The 25,807-nt window shown below is 36.3% G+C and overlaps 1 protein-coding gene across 3 annotated transcripts in view; it reads right to left on the reverse strand.

The window, feature by feature from the left end:
* The window catches only part of DPYD (dihydropyrimidine dehydrogenase), a 332,297-nt gene that overhangs the window by 194,284 nt on the left and 112,206 nt on the right, over positions 1-25,807 (reverse strand). For all 3 annotated transcript variants that reach the window (XR_010784063.1, XM_066555445.1, XM_066555446.1), the window contains exons 7-8: positions 24,405-24,486; positions 21,909-21,996 (exon numbers count right to left, since the gene is read on the reverse strand). Coding sequence is in view for 2 of the 3 variants with exons in the window: in XM_066555445.1 (XP_066411542.1) it covers positions 21,909-21,996; positions 24,405-24,486 (170 nt within the window). In the remaining variant the exon portion in view is untranslated. The remainder of the gene's footprint in view (positions 1-21,908; positions 21,997-24,404; positions 24,487-25,807) is intronic.

A 25,807-nucleotide genomic window follows, 5' to 3' on the forward strand; every position in this document is an offset into this window, starting at 1 on the left:
CCAAGCTAGTGGCAGTGTACCTGGAATCAGACCCCTCCTTCCTCCACCCACACTACAAAGAAACAAAGGTCAGAGATGGAAAACCAGAAAACACAGATCTCACACAACTGTCAAGAGCTAATTTCTGAAATGTCTTCTCTCCAAAACCTCATTCCATCCTTCTAATTAGTACCACACATACTTTTTTTCAAAAAGCACATCTTAGCTACTCACTCTTTCTGAGCAAATGATGGAATTGGGCTTGCCTTATTCAACAAAATGACTCAATAACCTTGTAAAATCAGAGTATAGGATAAGGACAACAGCTTAAAATCAAAAACTGAATACAATTTTCCTCCATTCACAGATTATTTCAGTTGTTAGCATTTAAAAACAACTTTCCAAAGATCATCATTTACAGCTGTGGATGTTTGTAACATGTAACAACAGTAATTCTATTTCTCATGTCATTTTATAACAGGTTACAACTGATACTGATCAATCCTGGAGCTTCCTGAAAGTCCATGGAAAAATTCCACCACATAGATGGAAAACTTGATTTGTACATCCACTGCCCTACTGATAAAATTATCTTTCAGAAGTACAGCATCACCAAATCAGTTATATGGAACCAAGACTTTTACACAACAATTTTAAATTATAAATTTGTTTTGCTTTACATATAAAATTAGACATAAAATGACGTTAATTAACCTTAGCAACAACAACAGTTGTGTAAGAGAGAAGGACTCAGATAAACAGAATCATCTTCTAAAACAAAGTCTACCTCTGATTCTGAATTCTTTATGCCTGATTATAGTATACATATAAATAGAAAACAAGTATTCACTTAAGCATTCAAATGCAAAATCAAATCTTCGTGTTGAAGGTACAGCATGTGGGATCAAAGTTGGTTAACCCTGCACTGGCACTCATGTCACCAAGTATATGCACGGATACAGCTCCATACCTTTAAGGACTCATCTTCCCAAAAGCTCATGCCCTCCAATTTTTGCAGGGAGAGATTACAATTACAGAAACCCTTGATCCTGAAATCAAATGCTGGGCAGATATACATTTATATGTCAGACAACTTTTTTTTTTTCATGCTCATCTCTATCAGCAACTTAAAAGAAAAAAGCCATTTCCAGAGACTCATAGCTCAGGAATAAACATAATGAATTAAGCTATATTTCAGAATATCTGAATAAAAACCTGTTGAAGGGGCAAGAAGTGACAGTTTCTAAATGCAGTCTTTGCAAGATAAAGCATTATTATTGATGCACCATAGGGGAGGACACTTCACTATTTACTTATTTATTCATTCAATCATTTACACAGATCATTTAGAACACTGGGCTGAAACCAAAATTCCTAATTGCATACATTTTACAGAATGGGGGAACATTTATTATTAAAGGGTAAATCATACATCCAACTAAACACCTCGGAAGAAATTAACAGAACTACACATTCAGCAAATGAAGCCTTGAGAAAGATGCCAGAAATGGAATGGTGTTGTGACATTAATGAAAAATGGAAGAAAACATAATATTTAAAATTTCTGAAGCCTTGTAATTAAATGTATAGCAGATGTAATGCAGAAATTCTGACCAGACAGAAGAGCCATAAAATTTATAAAAATGCAGGTATTGATATTATAGCAACACCTTCCTATTTTCACTGCATGTAGGAATGCAAATCAGGTAGGCAGACAGCAAGCCATACTCCACGCTTGGCTGCATGAGTTATTTTGATACCATGAGTAACAAATAGCATTTACTGTTTGTAGCACTTTCTATTTGCAAGGTGCTACATAAACAGTCAAGCCTCAAAATATCCAGGACCCAGATAAGAGATCAACATTTATCCCTGCATTTTACAGATGTGCAAAGAAATTTAAGTGATTTGCTGAGGACCATAGAATAGAAGCAAGGTTGTGATGGCTCCTGGGCAATTCATACAATAGGATTTCAGAAGGCTTGAAGAATGGATCTTCAAGCTTGGACTTTTATGGTGTGGGGAGCATGCAGACTACTTCCTGCCACCAACCATGCTAGTGCAAGCACTGTCTGAACACTTATCCTGCTCAAAACTGGGGCGCTGGAGGAAGCCAGACCACCCGTGCCCCACACAGGGATCATCCAGGGTGCTGAGAGATGGGAGCAATATCCTTGAAAGGCCACTCTCTACGGTCTTAGAAAGGCCTGTTGTACTGGGAGAGCTCCTCAATTACTAGGGACAGGAATCGAGCCCCCAACATCTATTAATTATTGCAAAATGCTTATTTTTGCAACTGTTTTCCCTTCCTTGCTTTAAGGAGATGGATTACATCTACAGACTGTGTCACACCATAGCTATTTTGCCAGTAGCCTGGACAGGTTTGACACAGGTAGAAAGACTCACACAAATCAGTAGGCAGCTACTACCTTTGTCTTCGGGAAAAACATGTGATTGCTAATATTAAAAACCAAGGAATAATATGCTGTCAAAGGGATATTCAGAGAGCAAATCAAAATTCACACTTAATTAAAAGTCTCCCTGTTTCCGCCGACTCCACACAGAGTAGTAAGACCTCAGCTGCAGAAGCCAAGCAGGAGGTGACTCTTTAATGAAGTGCACATTTGAATGAGATGGTCATTTGGTGTGAGCACAGACAATGGCAACCTTCCTTCAGGATTACTACTTTCCACTATTTGACTTTTTTTTGAATGTGTCTAATTATATAGCTTCTCTTACTTGTCACCTAGCAACCTTAGCTGTGATTTAATTATGAGGGGTTTTTTTAATATCCCATAATTTATCCACTGATATAACAATATGCTTGTTCTTTGAGATGAATAAGAAACATAATCAAAACTGGTGTAAAAATTCTCAGAAAATACACATTTCCCCATCTTTGACTTACTACAGCTGACCAGTCAGGAGAGGTTTTCATGTAAATACCTTTTTTTAACTTTTAGATCTGACTTATTTGGTATATATGACAATTAATATTTTACGAAGGACAGGAAAACTCAGTAAAAACACTTATTCTATTCAGCTGCTCCTTTTCTTTAAAGAGAAAGCTGACATCTAGGCTATCAAAGTAAGAAAACTATTGAAAATGTGGCCAGAACAACTATATGAGCTTGTGTTTTATTTTAATCTTTCCCATTTTTATCATCTTTATGGATAATCTAATGTCTTTCCACTTTTATTTCCCCTATTTGCCTTTTTTCCCCAGTTTATTTATCCTATCTACTTCTTCTTTATTTTTATTTCCTTAATTTTTTTCAGTTTCCTTTTATTAAAGAAACTCTTTTCTCCCATTTATCTACTATTGTCTCCTCTCTCATTTATCTACTATTTTTTTCTTAACTGTCCCTCATTTTGTTCAGGGTTTTCCCCTTCAGCCTTTCCTTCCGAGGCACACACCATGTGTTGTCTCTGGAGCAGCTGAAAGCAACAAGACTCAAACACAGCTTGCCTAAGGGCCCAGGGATTTGTCAGCTACAAGATGCTTTAGAGAAAATGTTTTAGTTATTGCCTCAAAAACGCCAGAGAACTTAAAGTATGTTTTGTTAGTTCATTAAAATATAGACAATACGTATTTTAAAAAAATCAACAAAAATCCCCAAACACGAACAAACAACACAAAAAAATGCAATTACATACAACCCTCCCCATTTTCTAGCCAAGTAGAGAGGAGAAATAATACTTTGCATTTGATTATTTCAAACTGTTCCAATCTGTAAATTACTGCAAGGCATCAGTGGGGCTGTGGAACTGCCTCACTGAAGGTGTTTTGATGTTGTAACAGCTTCATATGGCAGTACCTGTCCTCCACTGCGATAGTGAAGACAGCACGGAGAGTATTCTCTGCCATTTCAGGTATAAATATTCCTGACACTAGTGGAAGATACCATATATGGTAGATATCCCTTTGGCTTAAATTCTACATTAAAAAGTTACACAGCAAATTTTATAATTTTTTTCCTACACAAAGTAGGAAAAAAATTTAAGGAATTTTTTCTTGATACACTTTTCTCCAATATTAGAGTTTGTTGTACTGGAAGCATTTACTCTCATACTGAAATCCATGCCTGGTAGGGTAAAGTGGTGACTCTGTCTGTGGGGGTAAAGCCCCATTTGCTCTCTATACAGAAGGCAAGCTTGCCTTTAAGGAAACCTTGCTCATACTCCAGTCATTCAGACACGACAGAGCAGGGCATGCGTAGTCACTCCAGACACTGCATCAGAGCTCTGGAGACATACCATAAATGCCAATGGAATTAATTACATTCTGTTAAGTGAAGTTTGTGCATAAGCTTTTGTGAGAACAAGGCTTAATGTTGTTTTTAACATAAAAACACTTTACAGAACTCCTCCCACACTTCTTAAAACTGCATCCCTAATTATGGAGTGTGGAGCTCTACTATAAGTGATTGATGTTGTTTTGTGTGTTGTTATGGAAACAAACCAAGTAGGAGTTTCTGATTTGCGTATAGAATTTTGAGTCAGATTTTACAGTAAATAACTAAGCTTTCCAGTGTATAAGTAACAACACCATATGGCCATTAATCTCCACTGAAAGACTATGTCCTCACTTGCCACTACTTGTTAAAACTAAGGTCTTCCAAGGAAGAGGGTAAAAATCAATGGACCTGCTCCATCTTGTCACTGGTCAGTGAACAACAAAATGTGGTTGTCTCAATTAAGGACAGCTTATAGGCGTGAACATTTGACAAACTCACTCAAAACATTCAAAAGAAAGCTGTTTTTTTACTTGAATTGACAAATTCTGCAGCTCACAGGACACCTGCGTGGGGATGCTGCAGCTATACACAGGAATTTATGGAATGGAAGTGCCAAACGAATGGAAGTTCAAATGAATGACATATCTAACCTAAAACGTACTAATTTCTGGTACTGAACATGTGGGATGAGGGTACCTGCCAAACAGAAAAAGAAGACCAGTGCTCCTCAAAGAGCTTTCCATGCAATAAATAGGTTTGCAAAAAAGATTTCAAGTAAGTGTAAAAGTGAAAGCCACAAGAAGAATGAAAACATCAGAGGGGTATGGTTTAGTAAGAAAAACAGTGTTAATTTTGTGGGAGTTAAATAGTTAAATGACCTAGATAGACCAGATGATTCCTGTCCTGTCATAATCATTTTCCATTTGTGCACATAGAGATAAACTTCTGCTCTGCGTATCTGAATCCAGCCCAGCGCTGTGGCCGTCCTTTCTCCTTTCTCCCTTTCCTTTACACGTGTAGACTACTGCAATTCCACAAGAACCCTCTCTTTCACCAAGAGGCATTACTGATCACTTTACCTCTTACTTTGCACACTCCTGGACTCACTCCCTCATTTGGGTCCAATGCATGTTCACCCCACAAAACTGCCATTCTAATACTGCATTCATTCCTCATTGAAAAGTCAATCACTTTTGTCTCCAGAGGGCATGAAAACTTCCCTTACATCTCTGGAAGCAGCAGGAGAAGAATGGAAACTGCCCCAGCCCTGCTTCACGACCTCCTTATTCTGGCTGTTGATTCTACCACTGATCCCTATTTTTGTTGCTCGTATTTTTGCCCTGAGGAAGTGCAATGTCACTCTGGTTAGGGTGACAAGCTTCCTCGCCCCTTCCTGACCAAAAGTCACTTCTGCCTGGGAAAACACTGATAATGAGTCTCTTTTGACATTAGATATTTATGCTGCCCTAGTGCCCTTTGCTGCATCCCTGGGTGATTTCTAACCAGGCCTTAATGTGATCCCATTAGTTATCCTCCAGCTTTGAGGACATCTAATATCCACTCTGTCTGACTGGGTACAGCTATGGCCATAACCCCTACAGGCCTCTGCTGCCTCCTCCTAACCCTAACTGCTAATCCAGACATCAGGCTGGAATCTGGCTGAAGGATGTTGCTTAAATACCCTTCTTAGTGCATAGAACCACAGTTTGCCACTCATCTAAATAAGGACTGCAGTGTCTTTATACAGAAGCATTCAACAGGACCAGGCAAAACAATCAGCAGTCTTTTGTTTAGGCATGTTTGCCTGACCCATGTGTTACAACCTTTGGGCCAAGTTTCTCTTTTTATATGGGAAGGGAAAGCAATGTCATTTAGATGGCACAGAAAGTGAATCATAAAGACTTGTAAAATTACAGAGGCAGGTAATAATATTATAGGCTGCTTCATTAAGTGATATAATTGCAGTTATTTTGACAATAAAAATCCATTGAAATTAGGATTTGAAATACATATTAATGTAGCCATTGGGCTGTGCTTCCACAACCTCAGCTGAGTACTCAATTCTCATCCAAAAGTGAAACCAGGATTGAATAACCAGCAGCCAATGCTACTCCTCCATAGTAAGAATAACTAATACAGAGGGAATGAAATAAAAAGAGCTAGCAATGCATTTCCCCCCCAGCATATCAAGCAGGTTTTCATATGGAAGCAGTGGTCATCAATCACTACCTCATTACCAACCTGTCATCTGGGTTTAGGCTAAATGTATTCTGGCTTGCTGCCATACTAAATGTTCAATGAAACATCCTTAAGGCTCTCTACAAGTTCAGCTGAAGTCACACATGCTATACATCAAAAAGGAACATTAGCGTTATCATAGCTTAATAAATAGTGCCATTCTGGCAATGTAATCCTATGTTCTAGAGCTATCTTCCATTCCCAGTATTTTACTGCTTAAGTAAACAATCTTGCTGTCTTGTGTGAAGTTTATTTAGTGATAAATGCATGTAAAGATAATTAGTCACTGTTACAGATACACTTCCATCTCAGCTGAAGAACATGAGCAAAAATAGCACAGGATTTTAAAAGCACACAATGGCATAATGAACTTTATCTTGCAGCATTAGTTTATAATTCTTGCATATGGCAGTTTATTTTCCAGGTCTCACTGCACTGGAAAACAATGACAGCTGAAGGACCCCAAATCAGTGTCTTTTCAAAATAACAGTGGCTCGAGTAGAGGACTTTTGCATACCCCTGGGATGTAATACAGCCACTAAGATGACTGCAAAATGTATTTCAACATCTGTGACTACTACCTACTTTGTGAATAGCTCCTGACTTAAGGAGGGATCCTTAGTCACTCATTTCCATGCACATTTGAAGTACTAAGTCCTGAATCTGTTTTCAAATTTAAAAATGCCAATAAAACATACATACATATTCTACAGTGGCAGAAGCTTCAAGAAGCACCAAAAATCCTAATAAGACATTTTTAGACGGATGAATCAGTTTATGAACTTTTTTTTTAAATAGTGAAAAATAATCTCCAAATTTAAGAATACTTTTTTGTCCTTGTATAAAATTCTTCCTTTGTAGACACAGAATTTGTTATGCAAGCAGGCTCTACTATTCTTTAACTAAAATATGAGAAATAGCTCCAATATGTTCAACCACAGATTTTCCAAATTATTTTAAGTATGTACCAGGAAACCTGCCTTGACTAGCGAGCTGGGCTTGTTCTGCGCAAAACACATGGAACTTAAATCATGGATTCAAACCCTTACCTACATGTGACACTGTTCCTTCCTGTTGTGCACCGATGCAACCAAAACAGCAGCTGGACCAACCCTTGACAGAGTCCTTTTCCAACATGTTCACAGATGCACACATACATGAGGAAAGGTAATCAATCAATTAAAGTGAATTCTGACAAACTGGAGAGAGAGGATGCTAAATGATTCTTTGGTCTGCTAGTTATTTCAAGCAAACAAACTTGCTTCATGTTGCATGCAAAAATCTGGCTGCATTAAAGAGTTCCATCCTTAATCATAACCTTAATTCAGTGGCATTTTAGAGGTCATCTAAAATGCAAGCCAGTTTAATTCAGAAGCTGCATGTAATCACTAAACAAAACAGCAAAAAAGGACATTGAAAGATGTGTTAACTATAGGGGTACTATGATTTTCTTGTGAAACTGGTGGACAACATGGAAAGGGGAAAATATCATGCTTGGCTTTCTGCATACTTTTTACGAAAGAAACCTGCAAATCGGCCTGCAGCAGATCTGACCTCTTCCATGCTTCACTGCTTATAGACTTAGCTGCCTGACCAAAGAATCTGGATCCAGATTTTTCAGTGCAGAAATTACCACATTGACAACATTTTTGACAGCTTTTTCTTCTGAACTTTCAATCTGGCTTCTCGACTAAATTATTGCAACATCCATGTAGCATCATTATAAATTCTACTTATCCACTTCTTTAGGTTTGGTGGTTTGGATTCTGGGGCTTTTTTCCCCTCTCCCTCTGTAAATACAAATGGGTCAGGATCCTGAGAGTGCTCAGAGGACTTAGTATCCAGCTGTTGATCCATATGTTCTCTAGGCTAGCACCTGCTGCAGAGATGCTACCAAGACCTCATAGTTGGCAAGCTGCTCTAACTCCACTCAGTTCGTAGGTTGAAAGGTCACTCCTTTAAGGCAGTCCATTTGTGGCTTCCACATTAAAGAGAGGGAGCTGTCACTGCTGGAGCTCTGTTTCATGAAATCCAGTGACAGTAAAACCTGATGCCTTCCACTTTCATAATAGCTTTAATTGTCTAGTACATCTTAAAAAAAGTAACTTCTAGGGCCTGATGAGAGGATAAGGCAACCTCTCCACGAACAAGAGAACCATCTAACTCAAAGCTATGACATTACTCAAGGACTCTAAGGAACTGGCTGGAGGCACAGTCCAAGGATAAGATTAATTTCCTTTTCTTTCTATTTCAGATATAATATGAGAAAGAACTGAAGATAAAGATTATTTTTTTCCTATTCTTTAACTCCCACTATATCAGACCCTGTAAGATGAAAACAAGATGAAGAACAGATCAAATGCTATGAATACAATCTACCAAAAAAGATCTTAAACAAAACTTCTGATAAACAATTTTGACCCTAAGAAACTAAAAATGTTATTTGCTATTCAGTACTAAATTACACACAAAAATCAGTGTCAATTTAGGTTCAAAGGACATTGCAGCGTATCATCCAATTTTACCAAAAATTGGCACACCTTTTTTAAGACCTTTATCAGGTTATACTTTTTTTGCACAACATAAAAACATGTATTTTTTTTACTAGCATCTATACACATATAAATAACCAGTGATGAATCCCAAAAAGAAAAATATTTTAGCTGTCTACTGAATTAGAACAGAAAAGTAAGAAAGTGGATAAGATATATACACATAATAGGTGCAGATTTATGGAACAGCATCAACAGAATTTCCAAACATTACCCACTACAGAGAAGTGTTTCACAGTCACTGACCCAGCAAAAGAGGAGAAATTCAGAGAGCAGATTACATTTCCACTGCCCCACCTTTCCTATTTCCAAAACTAGAGAAAAGGCAGTTTTCTCTAATCCTGGAGCCAGGGCACTTTAGCTTGTCTGAACACACAGTGCAGTTTGACGGTGGTGAGTCTGCACCAGCATTAGCTCCCTGTGCTCCCAGCTCCATGGCAGCTCTGAACAGAACCAAGGGAGCTGACACCAGATCGACAGCCACTGACACACAGCACAGAATAAGGTCACTTTATAAACCAAAGGTAGGCCAAAAGACTACCCAGCAACTACAAGACTAAACTGCAAGTACACAAAAGTAAAATCTCCATCTACAAGTCATGGTTCATTTTCAAACACAGCTTGAGGAGGGAGAAGAGAATCAGACATTGGTTCATAGACGTATTTACAGGAAACTTTATCAACTTTAATGACAATATCTTTTAATGACTCTACAAATGAATTAATTTTTCTAATTTCAATGTTAAATTTGCATCATTACATTCTTTCACTCCTATGACATTGCTAGGAGAATTCTTTCTGTTCACATGGACATTTGGAACAGCTGTGTATGATGCCAAATGAAAAAATTTAAGGGATGTTCCAGCATATTAAGTTTAACCCTCATTTCTGTCTCAATGATAGATGCAAGAATTCCAACTAGGTTGATTTTATGAGCCAGTTAAATGATTTGTATTCAGACCAACATTAAAAATCCCCAAAGTGACAAAGTGTACTTGAACAAAAATACCCTGCTTGTGACATATCCTTTACAAGTAATGTGTTTTCATTTTTCACATGTTGCATCTCATTTATTTTATTCAGGCACACACAGTTGAATCTACAAGATACAGTAAGCTTCCAATACCTTTGAAATAATAAATCATTTCTTACAGATGTTTTCACCCAGTGCAAGTCTGCTGCTCATTAATCAAACATTATCAGTATCTATCACTGCCCAGTGCTAAACAGGAAAGGCACCTCATTTTGAGTTTTGACTTTTATTCACTGGTTAGTCCCTGACCCTTCTTCTGCTGCACGCTTATTAGAAACACCTACTGCATGGCAGATCCTACTACTACATGGAGTTTTTGAAGGGGTGTTATACAAGCAGAAGCATTTTTTCTTTAAGAACCAAAGGAAACAAAGTCAGGCAGCTCTTCAAATTGCCAACACAAATGAAATCAAATTGTCTTCAAAGCTCTTTCCCAGCACCTAAGTAAAATATAACCATGTAAGCAAACTATTTCTGTTCTAGATCATTGCATATCTGAAAGGCACTATGCAAGATACATTTCATTTTTGATAAATTATTAAAATTTCATTTCAGAAAACAGTATGTAGGATACAATACATCCTTACCAGCATAATCCTGGTGGGGAAAAACCTAAGAAAATGTTTCAATGTGAGTAAGAAGTTATCTGATTGAAAATTTCAACTTCCTTGTGATCATTGATATATTACTGGATTCATGCCAATAATGCCAAATAAAATCTGCATTATTTCATCTGCTCTATTGGTTGTTACACATATTTTTCAAAATGCTGGAATAGAAATTAAATTGGGTGAACCACACAACTGCAAGTGCTTAGGAATGAAGATTTCTACAGCTTCAAGAAACAGCCTGAACATTTGCCAGCAAGGAAACAGTATGGCTTCCCCACAGCATTTTACAGTCCTTTTCACAGTCCTTTTAGGGCAACATTTCAATCTTCCAGCATGATTTTAGAGAAGAATTAACTCAGTCAGGATGTCAATAGCCAGAGCCCAAAAGTGTAACCCTCAGCAGACCATCACACCACAATGCTTCCTTCCAGTAATCTATTGTGCTGCACATGATTCATATTTTTGTTATTGACCAAGTGAAAAATTAAAGGCAATAAGCATGCTTCAGGTGAAAAACTACTACCATCTCCTGCCACAGCAGCAATTCGCTCAACTCTCCTTTAACTAAACACTTTGTTTGCATATTCTACATCTTTCTGAATGAGTGTTGAATGCCACACTTGTATCTAGGATTATTCACCCTCTAAGGCTGATTAAACATATTCCATTCTTGGCAGGTCTACAGAAGGGACTCAGCTATGATGTGTATTTTCTATGCCTCAATACAATAAAGGGCACATTCAGCACATGCAAAGGCCCATATTTGCATCTGAAAAATAAGAACCCAACTCATCAATGTAGAGGTTGTATTAAGACTCTTATGTCCCAAACAATTTAAAGAGTGCTAACATTTCAGAACTTTCTTTACTTAGTTTTTTTGGTATTTTCACAAAAAACTGTGCACAAAGAAGGGATAGGTTGTAACAATTAGTGGTGATTTCTTCAGATTCTGTCTACTGCAGGAAGGAAATTTTTTTCATGCAAATTTCCACCAAGCTTTTTTATCAAGCAGCTACTACAGAAAGAAAACAGGCAGGAACTTTACCCCAGTGATTAGTGCAGAGACCACAACCAAGTACTTTATGCTTCATGCACAGAATGATCACTCTATCTCCTCTAACTGCAAATTTCTTTCTGCAAGAGACTTCATTCAGTCAAGAACTCAAACTTCGAGTGTAAGGAGACAAGCAATAAAAAAGTAAACAGAGGCTATGTGGTCGCCCAAGTATGTAAAGTCTTTTAGAGAACATTTCTTTTTTTTTTTTGGAGAGACTCTTATCTAACTTGATAAAGTTTAACAAAATATAAATATTTCCAGATCACAGAACACACTGAAGTGGAAGGGACCCACAAGAAACATTAAGTTCAACTCTTAAGTGAATGACCCAGGAAGGGCTTCAGGCCACAAACTTGGTATCATTACCACCATGCTCGACCAACTGAGCTAATCTCAGGGTCAGAAATTTCTCACAGATAAAAATTTGGCCATCATTTTTCACCTACAGAAGATTTGTGCTGGGCCATAATAAAACCATCAAGCCTGTATTTACCAACAAACAGAAATGAAATCATGTCTAAGTCACTCAGATATTGAAATAATGAATTGTGGTATTTCCAATGTCTAACTACTAAGCAATAGGTTATTTATAAAATTAGAATAACTGTTTCCGTTGGAAGATAGTTCTGTTCTCATTTAAAAAAATCCAATGTATTAGTGAAAAGGTTATAAATATCGTATTATTTAGAAATTATCTTTAATAATGCTTAATAATTGATTTTCAATTTAAATAACAATCAGGTACTGACATTCTACTATCTACTGACGTGTTAGAATCTATTTAAACAAATGCATCACACTCAAATACACATCTCTTATCAATGGTCACAAATAAACAAAGAATAATTTCTAACAAAAACCATCCTATGAAATCTGAAGTGAGTTACACCATCTCCTATTACATCAACTGAACAGTAACAAAGAAAACCTTGACAACTCTTAGAAATGCAGTAATACACTGCAAGTTTCTACTTGGTGACTACCATTTCAATACTGTGACAATACTAACATTAAAGATTAATTGGCTGAAATCTGCTGATCTTTCAATTCTTATTTTTCTTCCTTTTTCTTCCTATGAAACTGATCACCAAAGATCATTTGAGGGAATATTGAGTTATCACACTAGCTATTGAATGCATTTTCCCTTTCTCTAATGGTTCATATTCAGCTCAATACATTTTTAGCACAAATTAAGGAACAATAGCCCAGGACTTCCAAAATAAACAGCATCAAAAACAACATTTGGAAAATAATTTTCTCTGTTAGATAAACATGTAATTTGTATTAGCATTATCCAAACACTCTAAGTACTTAGTGTGCTTATTTCTGTGCTTTAGTCTTATAAACAATTTTTATTAAAAAATTTACAGTAAATTTAGCACTAACACACTGAAAACTCTAACAGTACAAAAAGTCAATCTTAATTACTACATGTACCTCACACCTTATGATGTCACCAAGTGTCAAATTTTGAATATGGTTTGATACTATAAAAATTACCCAGAAAACTATCTATGTGACTTTATGCACAAGGAATGACAAAGTTGATCTCAAATCTATAGAACACACCAACATATCACATAAACCCAGAGAAATATTTGTATGCCTCCTAACCTTCCATTTTGTATTCATAAATATATGCATTTGCATAGTTATTTTAAATTTCATACTAAAAGCAATGATATAAGAGGCCTATCTGAAAAGTATAACTTAGAATAGTAAAGAAATAACTTTCAAGTATCATGACCATAGCAAGTGGTCCAAAAGCCTGGACAACCAGCATATATGCAAAAGCAGAGACACAGCAGCATAACCATTTCTACAGCTTAGCTAAAGATTACTTGTTATATTGCACATGTACAATTTTCTTCTCAGATATTTGCTCCCTATAAAAATGTCCATGGCATTAAACTAACGAAGGGCAGAGGATGTGCCTTCCCATGACGATGGAGGCTACTGCATTGGACAATACACTTACAAATGCTTCTGGAAGAGGAAAGCTTTCCAATTAATGTGTTGACTTTGAAGGAGGGGTGAGGGATGCCCTTGGGCACCCACTGCAGGCCATTACAGGACTCAGAAGGCCCTCAGACTGTGAATCCCAGTCAGAAACAGAATCACTAGTGCGTGTGCTCCAAGGTAAATGAAGAATCAAACTGGCTTCAAGCACCACCAGGGTCTTCCCCCAAAATGAGGTAACTGCCTTTCATGGTATCAAACTGCTCCTAAACCAACAAAGGCCTGACTCCTGAGCAATGATGAAAAGGGAGGCAGAGAACTGAGAACACAAAACGATCACTGGGTCAGATCGAAGCCCTGAGCCCTACCCATGCCCAGCAGTGGCTTCCAAGGCACCACTCTCATGAAGCAGAGAAGTGGCAGAGCAAGAAGATCTCCTAAAGCAATCTCTAAAATTCTTTCAAGTTGTACTACAAATTCACAGAAAAAATACAGTTTTGTCTTAACTTTGTCCATTGAATTCATCAAGGGGATACACCCGTTGCTGAGCAGGCAGTGAAAGGCATATGAATTCAGGAACATTATATTTATGAGACATAAATATCACAGGAAGACTGCTTAAAACTTTATTCATTAACACAAAAAATTGCATGTCATCTTCTCACCAATAATTAGCACTAAGTAAGCGAGATTGAGATATTCTATTTGTGAAAAACATTTAAAAAAAATTAAATGCACCAAGCTTAAGTTTTTAACCAGTGTTTTACCTTTTGCAAACAAGATTTAGGAAAGTAACGAATTTCTAAAGCTCTTATTTAGATTTTGTATTATGCCAGTCCTCCTATACTATTAGGTAGAACAACATTTCAAAAAGTGTCTGATTACATTAAACCCATACGGAACCACATACACTTTTCTTACAAGAAAAACCAGAGAGCTCAGCTGAAGTAAAGGATATGGATCAACTCACAAACTGCACTTTAGGAGGTTGCTCATTCTGTCTCTGAATATTAATGTGGAAGTAAAAAGATGGCAGCACAATTAATATTTGCAGATCTAAAAGATAAAAGTAACTGAATCATGGAGTGAACTTCTGGAAACAACAGGCAAGCAAGCACAGGTCTTTTCTTTAGGGGTAAAGCATTCAAGTGTGTAACATCAAAATAGGAAAATATAACATCACAATTTTGTTTTTCTGTTTTTATACACCTCAAACATAAAAATGCTTAAAAATATATGCTTGAATTTTAAAAAGTGCTAAATAATGTTAGGTTACATAATCCACTAAAATATGAAAAAAATACTACTCTTAAAACAATAAGAATCAAACTAATTTTGTTATTATATTTAAATTATCAGTTCTTCAGGCAGACTGTCCAGCATCATGGAAAAAGACAGGAGAGTGTTTTGTAAAACATACGCAGGATAGATTGTTATGCTAAGTAGCTGTTTTGGTAGGAAAGATAAGTAAGGAAGAGCAGAAAAATCTGTGTAATTTACAAATGAATATCATAAGGATGCCTAAGGGCAGTTTATTAGTATTTTTTGAAAGTGTCCTAGGACTATTAATAATAAATAAGCTGTTTTGTGAATCTTAGCCCTAAAAGCTTTCAACTGCCTGGTGCTTCCGATGTATATAGAGGAATATTCCACCAATACCCAGAGCAGTACCGAGGAACTAAAGATCTGAAATAACAGTTTACTACAAATGCCAATAGTAGACAAAAATGCCTCGAGCATAAAAATTCTCAGATTGATGTACATGGTTGGTCTCCAGGAAAGATGCTGCATTGGGAATAATAGCAAGTTCAAATTCTTCCATGCCGTAGCATGTAAGAACAGGTTTTTTCACAGAATTCCTTTCTTAATGTAAGTATTTGGTTTTTAATAACAATGCTTTTTAGATTAAAGAGTAGCAGACAATAACAAAGATGAACAAGTTTTGTATATAGAACCAACTCATTGTATAATTCATTTAGAATATTATTCACATGGGACATGAAACAAGAAATGTAGTGTTAAAGAAGGAGGCATTTATTCTCCAAGCTGTGAGCCATGAGTTTAAGGCTCTCCAGGAGGCTGGTTATAAAGAACTCCTATACTTGAATGCACAGACTTGTACAGACCTTCCTTGGGACTTCCCTTCAGGCAGCTGCAGTTCAGTGAGAAGTTTTTATCCTGTTTTGTACAAAGTGCAAACACATCTATCACTGGCCTTCTCACAGAATCCTTATTTAAAAAATGTTTTTAAAATTTAATTTTAATATTAGTCTAGGGGCTGTAAGGCAATTATGAAATATTTTGAATTAGCTTTGCCCAGATCCTGCCACTGCTCTTCACCACTGCTGTTCTTCAAACTCTTCAAAGTACTCTGACTTCATGATTCATCTCAATTATTTCATTCTCATTATTTCTAATACCAAAGGCTCGCATCTTTTTGCAGATACATGAATTTGAATATGTCAGCTTGCAATAATAGAATAAAATTTCAAGTGTTTTCCCTAATTGTGTAGCCTTTAATATCTTCAACTGTATATGGATACCAATGCTTAAAAGGGCATTGTTGTCACCATTTAAAATCCTTGGTGAAACGCACTTAAAGTTTGCAAGACTCTGATACAGTCATCTCCCTTGTCTACAAGGAGCAATGAAATAAACCCAGAAACTATGCCAGGCACATGTTTATTTTAAGTAGCTAGCTGATCATGTTTCCAACAACATCATTCTTTCCTGCATGACCTTCCAAGGTATTATTTTCTTCCCTTAGTTGTTGTCTTTCATCTGCCTGTCTTTAGGCTTTGGCTTCCTTGCAGCAAAACCTATATAAAGTGTCAAAATGTTTATGAAATTATAAAATAATACAAAGCAATAGAAAAAACCTCCAACAACACAGCTGGTGATCCTAAGAGCCTAAGGCTGCACAACACCTGTCCTAAAGCTCTATCATTCACCAAGGTGCACTGCCATTTACATGACTTGCTACATTACCACTGAGACAAACAGCTCTTCACCAAGGGCCTAACAGCCTCCCACAACATCACAAACACCAAGAAACACAAATCAACTCGGAAAAGCAACCAACTAACAGATAAATCCCTGATATATTTTCAAATAACTTTGTCTCTAAACTCCTCCTTTGCAGTAGGCAAGTGAAATTGCAGACGAAAAGAAAAAGAAAACTCAGAAATACAAGGTAAACCAAAACCAGAGAAGCAAGCAAATAAAAGTCTGTTCACAACCTGAAATGAGAGCTATTTTGAACATGACATATTTCCTCCATAAATGTCTGTGCTGGCCATGGGCCTACGGGCCCCATATGCAGATTTCATGTCCTCCAAATTTAGTTTATGAATCAGGAGTACGATGCACAATTTTTTCCTATAGCACAAGCAAAATGAACATCTGTTCACTTTTTGCCATGTAGGTTTATATCTGTGTGGGTGGGTGTGAACAGAGCTCTTGATGTGTAATAGTCCTCCCATCTGCACACCAGGTGGCACTGCATAGTTAATCAGAAGATAATAACAGGCATGAGGAGATTACTTACTTTTTGGGGAAGAGAGAGTAAATCAATCTCACAGGTTTTTTTTTAAAACAAGGTACATTAATGCTTGCACTTTAAAATCCTTTTTTTTTCTGTGTGTGTAATTTCACTCCAATCAATGACATGATCTTATTATGTCATTGTTTGAATGTGATGTTAATTAACTATGAATTACTGCAATTATGACAAAAGGTTCACTCCACAAGGTGTTTCATGTATTTTCTTTTTTTTTTATGTACAGTTTTAACCCTTGTAAGCAGGATATGCTATTTAGAATACATTCAAACAACAATCTGCTTAGATTTACTTGGTACACTCACCTAACCCACCATTTCACAGTATTTTATAGACCTCTGAATACTATATACAATAAAACTAACTTCACAGCAATTCAGAAGCACAAGATGGAGGAATAAACAAGCAATCTTCATTACTCAATGAGAAGTTAAGTAGAAACTTAGTGCTTCAAGTTTAAATCTACAAACACTGAAGTTAAAGTGTTTAAGCAATTTCTGGGAATGGGAGCTTTGGATTTTTCTTAAAAGGTCGCCAAATAAAACAATATTTCAGGGTATATTTTTATCTGATATTCTCTAAGGAGAATGTAAATGTTGCGAGAAAATATTAGAGAATAAGGCTAGAGGTTTGTGCAAAAGTCTGCAGAAAATATGTTTATGGTGATAGCATTTCCATGTAGTCATTTGAATGTCACATGAAGAAAGTCCTTTAAATATTTAGTTCATTCATTTTTATTCAATTAAGTAGTTCTACAAAGAAACTCTTATGTATTTTCTCTTTCAAAAAGGATTTGAAATGCTTTGTGGAGTCTTAAAAGACAGAATAACAGAATCCTGTTTTCCAAAGAAGGCAGCTGAACTTCTAGAAAGTTGAGGAATAAAAGCCTGGTATTTCTGCATTTGCTCAGATAGCCATGAGAGACACATACACGTTTTTTGTTTTGGATTTTCTTATTGGTAAAAATCATATTCCCCTCTGAAAAGCCATGAAGAGCCACAGTAACACAAAGCGTTCAGACTGCTCTGCTCCCCGCAGGATACCCCTGGCTGCCTTCCTCTGCTGTCTCTGTGCTCTCTCCTCTAGCCCCTCACCCCTCCATTGATTTCTCCTTTTGCTCTCAGCATGCTTATTCTCTGTTGCCCTGAGTCTCTACGGTGTTTACAGAAGGCAGCAACTGATGCAAGACTTTTTTTTTTAAAGCAAAATTTTCAAACTGATTTGTCAGTTCAGTCACAAATTCTTCGCAAACCCTTCTTATCAAAAGCAGAGCTGATTCAAGGCAGAGTACATTGAGTAATCTTTCAAATCAGGACAGGATAGGATTTTTTTTTTTACTATGCTTACTTTTAGAGGTTGGTTTAAAAACTTTGACAGTTTAATTGGGAGACTTAATTCCTATTAATTAATGTTTGTGAGTAACAAAACAAAGCCAAAAGTTTTTTAACTGAAGAGAATTGCAATTCTAAGATGAAAACTTTAAGAACTAATTTTTCATCTCTAAGTCTTAATTAACACTTTTAATTGCCCAATGAAATAAGTTTAGAAATAGCACCTACTTAAATGACAATGAAAAAAACCATTAAAAAACCACAGTAGAGACTCCAAGAATATTGTTTAGCTGCTACCTTTTGTTCCTTTAAAAATTATCACGCATACCATTGTCTATTATTAATTCTGATGTAAGAAACTGAGATTCATGGACTATCCCCTAATACTTGTGTTAGCTGTAATCTGAAACTGTGACTGCTGGAGAAAACCAGAAGCATGGTGTATTTCTTAAATTCCCATTGCCCAGCTGTATCCTTACTACTTATCCAGGTAACTATGAAAGCTTTTTCTAGGATTTAGTCTTTCCTAGTTCAACATAGGCCTTCATAACCCCAAATTTCACATCAGTCTTCACAGGCTAATTGGGAAAGGTAAGATGGAGGCAAGATGTGACTCACACTGAGACCCCAGAGGTTGTGCAATATTGGTGACATATACTGGCCACCTGCTTGTTTTCAAGTCTAGTACAAGGTATTTTTCTCAACTTTGAGCCAGTGACTAAATATCACAGACCTACTGGCTGCTGGAGAGCATCTTTCCCCTTAAGATAAACCATTGTAGCCTCAATGCTTCAGTAAGCAAAGAATTGAAGCAAAGCACACTCTTTTGTTACTATTCATTTCAAATAAGTCTGTTAACCTGTATCCTTCTGTGAACTTAGGAATTCTTTACCTCTCTTGTCAGAAACACTGCCAACAGCTGATTAGGGCACGCTTTTAACACTTGTCCAAACAGCTCTCACCAAAAGCCTTTGCTGTTCATTTCTCTTCAACATGGTCACGGGCTAGAATGCTCAAACCTCAGTCACTGTGTTTCACCATCGGCAGAACCCGCAGTGGAGGGCACTTTCCCTACCACACACAATATTCCCACAGGCAACAGATTTTCCCTGATGCATAACTGTGTGAAAAACAGTTTTCAAAGTTCTCTTTGCAACTCCACCTGCCCTCAGGTAGTTGGTTATTTACAAGTGATCTTCTGTTTCATGAATCACACATGGACTTTTGTACAATCCCAACTGAGTGAATCTTGAATTCCAACTCATTTGCAAGATTAAAGGTGTACTCTTCAAAAATTCACATTGCTGTGAAAAAGTCCTCTCACACTGTACTCATCCTATCAGGGATTTCATTTTCTTTTACAGGCTCATTTACTTCTTTTTTCCACTAACAGGGAAAATTTCAAACTACCATATTTCTTTTCCATCAAGGTACAAATTCATTCTGAAGCAAATTACAACAAAAAATAAATCTTCCATTTTATGTAAGTAGCTCCATAATTATTTTACCCCTATGATTCAGAGTAATGTTCAAATGTGGTATTTCATTGAATATGTTTGTTCAGTAGGCAAAGAACACAAAAAGAAATGCAGTTCAGACTCATTATGGAGAAATGGCTGTTACTGATAGCTTATAAATGCTCTATTGCATTAATACTGTTAACTCCACAAATATGCAACCCCTCAGCACGTCCTCCCCCTCTCTCTGCCAGTATGCAAGGCCACTTTACTGTCCAGTGGCTTACACAGTACTGCAAAAGTGAGATGACAGGCAGACAAGGGGTACAGAAAGGGCATCATAAATGCAAGATAGTGTCCAATAACAAAACTTTGCAGGTACACATAATCCTTCATTAGCATTTATACACTCTGTTTCCTAGTACAATCAATGAACACATGCTTTACAGGAGAATTATGCTTCAGATACCTTGTCTTGTTTATTAAAACTCTGGCTGTGTCCCTTTACCTAATATCTGTATGGAAAAATGTTCTCTGTAGGTATATACATATATAAAAATATATTTCTAACCAAAAATATTTTATATTAGCATAGCTTTATTAAGGTCAGAAAATAAACCCAGATACATAAACCAAACACTCCAATTCTATGTGAAGTGCTCAGTGGTCACTTTTGCTGACACTAAACTGAACTGTTATTCTAAGCTTCTGAGTCAGAAATGCGAGGAACGATGCTGATGTTAAAAAAAATGTCTGAAAATTGTTTCCTAAGTGCTAGACTCACAGAAAACAAATGGTCATGAATTAATTCCTCATTGGTGAGATTGTGCAATGTGGTTTGAAAGACACAGAGGAAAACAATAAAAAACATAAGTCACACCACTTTCCTCGTATACAATTACATCTAAATATGATACATCAGAATTCCTTTACGTGGAAGTTCCCTAACAATGTGAGGATTTAGGATTACTTAAATCACAACACTCGGTGCTATCATTACACAACAGAATAGACCTGCAAAGCTGATTATACTGCATAACCAGATGGTAAACAACAGTTGTCATTGTACTAAGAATTACATCTCTGTAATCAATAATAGGAAGGAGGAACAGTTGGCCAACTTGTTTCCTATTATGTTCACTTAGGCAACGTCTAGATCAATAAAGAGCATTAAGCCTCATACCAACTGTAGACAATGCCTGCTCAACATGCCTATCATATGGCAGCAATGGGTCCAGCTGTACTTCAAAATAATTGTAAATGGATAATAATTCTAATCTAACATTAAAAAGAAGCGATGATTCAAACAGCAGAGAGGTGCAAGACTTCTCTAGTATATGAGAGAAGACAGACCTATGATGCCAGTTTTGTACAAGTCAAAATCAGCTTATTTTGTTAACCCACTCCATAAGTACATTTCACTACAGTCTAGCTGAAGGATGTGGCACATTTTAAATGGATGAAAGAAAAAAAGCAACCAAGCATGATATCACTGGCTTACATATAGACTCAGTAATTGTGTGGGCGTAGTAAGCTGTTCACAAAATTGAAAACTAAACTTGTGTATCGCTCTAGGCCAATATGGCAATTAATTACAAGCAAATTTTTAGTTCATCCATTTTAAACTATCTAAACAAACAATAAATCAACCCGTTCAGCTACATTCACATATTACTTAAAGATCTGTAACATAAATCTGAAAATTTTAGTAATCCTATTAAGGCCACTAATTTTAGCTTCCTGATTTTAAAATTTTTCTTATACTCCATACTTCCATAATGCACCAAATTAAAGCTTTCTCCTATCATGTTATTAACAAAGATACAAATTTCAGTTTATTCCTAGGCAGTCCTTCAATTTCAGTATGACAAAGCATGGGACCATGAGCTCTTACCTATTCCAATAAAGACTGCTTTATAGCCATCTTCTTTCAGGGTATGGAGTGTCATTCCATCCACTGCAAGGCCTTTCCTAAAAATTATCTGAAACAATTAAAGATGGTTCGGTAAAAATTGCAATTACAATGAAGCAGCACATTCACATGGTAAACTGACAAAGGTTTTCAAAATTATGCATGACATAAGTTTTGATTTAGACTTGCAATTGTTAATTCTAATTTAGACAAGAAACCGTGTCCATAGTGCAGTAATGATGTTCATTTATTGAAAGAAATAACTCCCAGCAATCAAAACACACCTATAATCTACACTTGTTTCTTATCAATTGCTTTTTGCTTCCAGAAGCAAAAGCTGCAATTTTTTTTCTGGAGCTATTCTCCACCACTAATCCTGCTCTGAGCAGCCACTGCCCAGGCTGAGCACCTAGAGGAGCTGTAAGTGTGAGACAAGGAATGGGGCTCTCTGTGTGCTCAGGAAACCAAGGATGGCAGTGCCTGTGCAGAGGTCATGCAACTGGAGATACACACACCTTTTGTTCATCACTCCTAACCCCAAGGCCTTTGAGCACAAAAAGCGTGTGTGATTCCTCTTCTGATATTTCATACTTCTTGACATAGGTATGTGTGTTTTTATCTCCACATCTTAGATTCTCTGAACCTGAATGTTTTCCCTCAGGTTTTTTTATATCACATGTGATTTTACTTCACAAAATGCAGTGCTGTTGTGTAAGCTCTCTACTTTGTGATCTTAACAGTTTAGCCTTCAAGTCACTGTGTATCTTGTTTGTTATTCAATCTGCCTATATTTTATTTAGTATACTTTTCAGGTCGGTGGGGAAAAAAGGCAGAGGTAAAATACAATTTACACTACTTAAAACACTGACTTACTTTGTCTTTGGAGATTTAGTATAAATTTTATCAGAGGTGAAAAGTCATGTACTATTGCAATCCTTATGAGAATACAGACTCCATCCTCACTTGCAACAAAAGACATTCCATAAATTGTCATTACATTTTTTTATCCTGTTGTGTACATGTGTTATGAAAACCTAATGAAGGAATTTAAATAGCAATACTATTTTATGTAAGGTTTCATAATACTTCTAGGGCCTAGCTCTGTAATCCTTATCCAGCTGACTAATTCTTACTAATTTCAGTGGAATTACTTGAATAAACAGCACTACTGAGCATTTACACAACACAGCACTTTCCACCACAGATTTGAAATGCTTTAAGTAAACACCAGAAAATATTTCCAGCTTATAGAGGCATAAAGCTAAGGTACTTATTTAACCAACTTGCCAAAGGGTCAATTGCAAACCAGTGGCAGAGCTTTGAAACAAATTTACATTGAGATTCTCTGCTGCACTCCAGAAGCACAGAGGACTTGCAGGTCAGGATGACGTGGTGGCTCTATCAGTCCATTCTGGAGACCTTGTCATAACACAGAGGCCCTGGGAACTGAGGCTGGCAGAGGAGTCCCAGGAGTCTATGCCCAGCAGTTTTGTCTAAAGGTGTCTCAGTGCTCTGTTTAACACCATCCCTAACTAAACCACCATTCTGTCAGTCTTTTTGAGGGTTGCAAAGGGAACTTTAAAGTAGAAAAACAGACCTGTAGCACTTAAAACCTTATCTTGCATCTTACTAGCATTTTTAAAAAAACCCAGGCAGGACAATGTTTTTACTCAGGTCTTATGACCAAAGTCTACTGCTTTTACAAAAAGAATCAACATGAAAGAATTTAATCCAAGAATTTCTTGCTTCACAGAAGGCTTTAGTAATGTGTTTAACATAAACTATCTCTCCTGGTACTCAAAAATTTGATCCAGTGGTACATTTGTAACTTCTATTAAAATGTGCAACAATTTTAAATACTATCTAAATCGTCAGCTCAAGTCCTAAATTACAATAAATCGCTGTTCCCATTATCTATAAACAACACACAGAATATTTAACAAAATAATGCATAACTATTGCTTTCCAAGAAGTTGAATAGATTGTTATTTTTTGTAACAGATGATCATGTTAACACTTTAATTTGATGCATTTTATTATAAGATTAACTTGGATGCAAGACTATATGATAACCCATTAGGAAAAAAAAACTCAGGGAGAAGGAATAAAAGAAATATCAAATATGAATGGTTTAAGTAGTGCCAAACTTGCATGAAAAAAACTTGATTGAAAAAAATCAAATCATTCCAATAGCTACATTGAACCCCTAAAGCAATTTAGGAATTTGTTTCTTACAGACAATTAATCACATGTAGGCATTCCAGATGAGAACTATTGATTGCCCTTTTCCAAACTAGTGGCATTCAGACAGGAGACAGACAAATGCCCTGAGCAAGAGGAAGCATCTTCCTGCCTCTGTCTAGCATAGCTTTTAATCGTTCTTTACTAATGTGCATGACATTTTGCTGTTAATCTTTGGCAGAGTTCTTGTTCTTTTTTTTTTTGAGCTATACATAGGCAGGACATATTTTTCATTACCTTCACTCCAAGATCCTTCATAAGCTCGGCTTCAAAATTCACTACATCATATGGCAAACGGAACTGGGGGATTTCAGACGTACTAAAACAAAAAAAAATGCTTGCAACTATTAGGAAAATATTAGTTTAAAATTTATTATTATTTGCTAAAATACTTATGATATACCTTAGTTAATTTTGACATATGTGAACGGAAATGTGTTGAAGTGTGACTCTTGACTTTTTTTAATTTTTAGAGCAAAAAAAAAAGCATTATTCATCCAATGCTAAAAATATAGGCCAGAAAGGCAGTACCTTGAGGCCAACACTGCCCACTCTTGTAGGTGACTAATTAACATATGTTATGTTTGAATTCTAAAGGACTTCAGCTCCATTCCTTTTGTTCACCAGAATACATTAACACTAAGCTTAGGATACCCATTTAAAAAAAGACCTCAAGGCTACTGAAAGCAAAGTGACATAGCAATCTTTCATTAAGCTATCTAATACTACAGTATCAAATTTCCCATACAATTTTTTAAAAGTGGTACATATGCTATTTTGAGCTAGGGTATTTAAAACTGTACCTCCATTTCTACTTCATAAATTTTAAATTATTTTTCAGGATGGACAAACATTTTATCAGTTGTTGATTTCGTGTCTGTTTTTTGACATAATGTTTATTAACCGGCATTTTTTCCTCCTGGGGAAGATTAAGAATGACATCTTCAAGTTCCCAGAATCACAGAAGGGAAAAACTGCAGTGCCAGTATAGAATCTCAGTTTATATCTACTGATACAGATCTAAAATAAATATATTTATCTCCAGTGGAATTACATCTATATAGACCAGTTCTAAATTCCTACTGTAAAACATGTTGCAGATAAACAGTGAAGTTATATTTTAGATACTTTTGTTCAATGAAGATAAAAACCTAAATATGCAGAAAAGTAAAGGCTTCTCCCCAGATACTTCTAAGCTTCAAACGGTCTAATCTGTTTTCAAATTAATGAATCTGTAATATCCATAACAAAGCAGAGGCACAAGAGATTCACTCCAGCTTATTTTACATATTGATATTGACCACACATCTTTAGCATCTAACTTTGACAGGCCAGAAGAGTTTTATTTCTTTTAAGCTACATCAACTTCAATTATATTGATAAGAAACTGGTGTTCTTCCTTATTTCTAATACTGCCGTTTTTACACCTTTCTTGACCAGTGTGCAATGAGAGTGTTGTAAATATCAGATATAATGAATGTGTCAATACAACTTTCACAGGTCATGCTAAATAAAGGTGTCTGAGGCAGAAACTAATGTATCAATATGATTCTGCAACAGAGATTCAATAAAGAAATCTAATCAAAAAAGAGGAAAGTTCTATTTTCCAGGCCACCTATGATGTCTCCACAACATGCTCC

The sequence above is a fragment of the Molothrus aeneus genome, chromosome 9, assembly GCF_037042795.1.
Source record: "Molothrus aeneus isolate 106 chromosome 9, BPBGC_Maene_1.0, whole genome shotgun sequence".
Lineage (NCBI taxonomy): Eukaryota > Metazoa > Chordata > Aves > Passeriformes > Icteridae > Molothrus > Molothrus aeneus.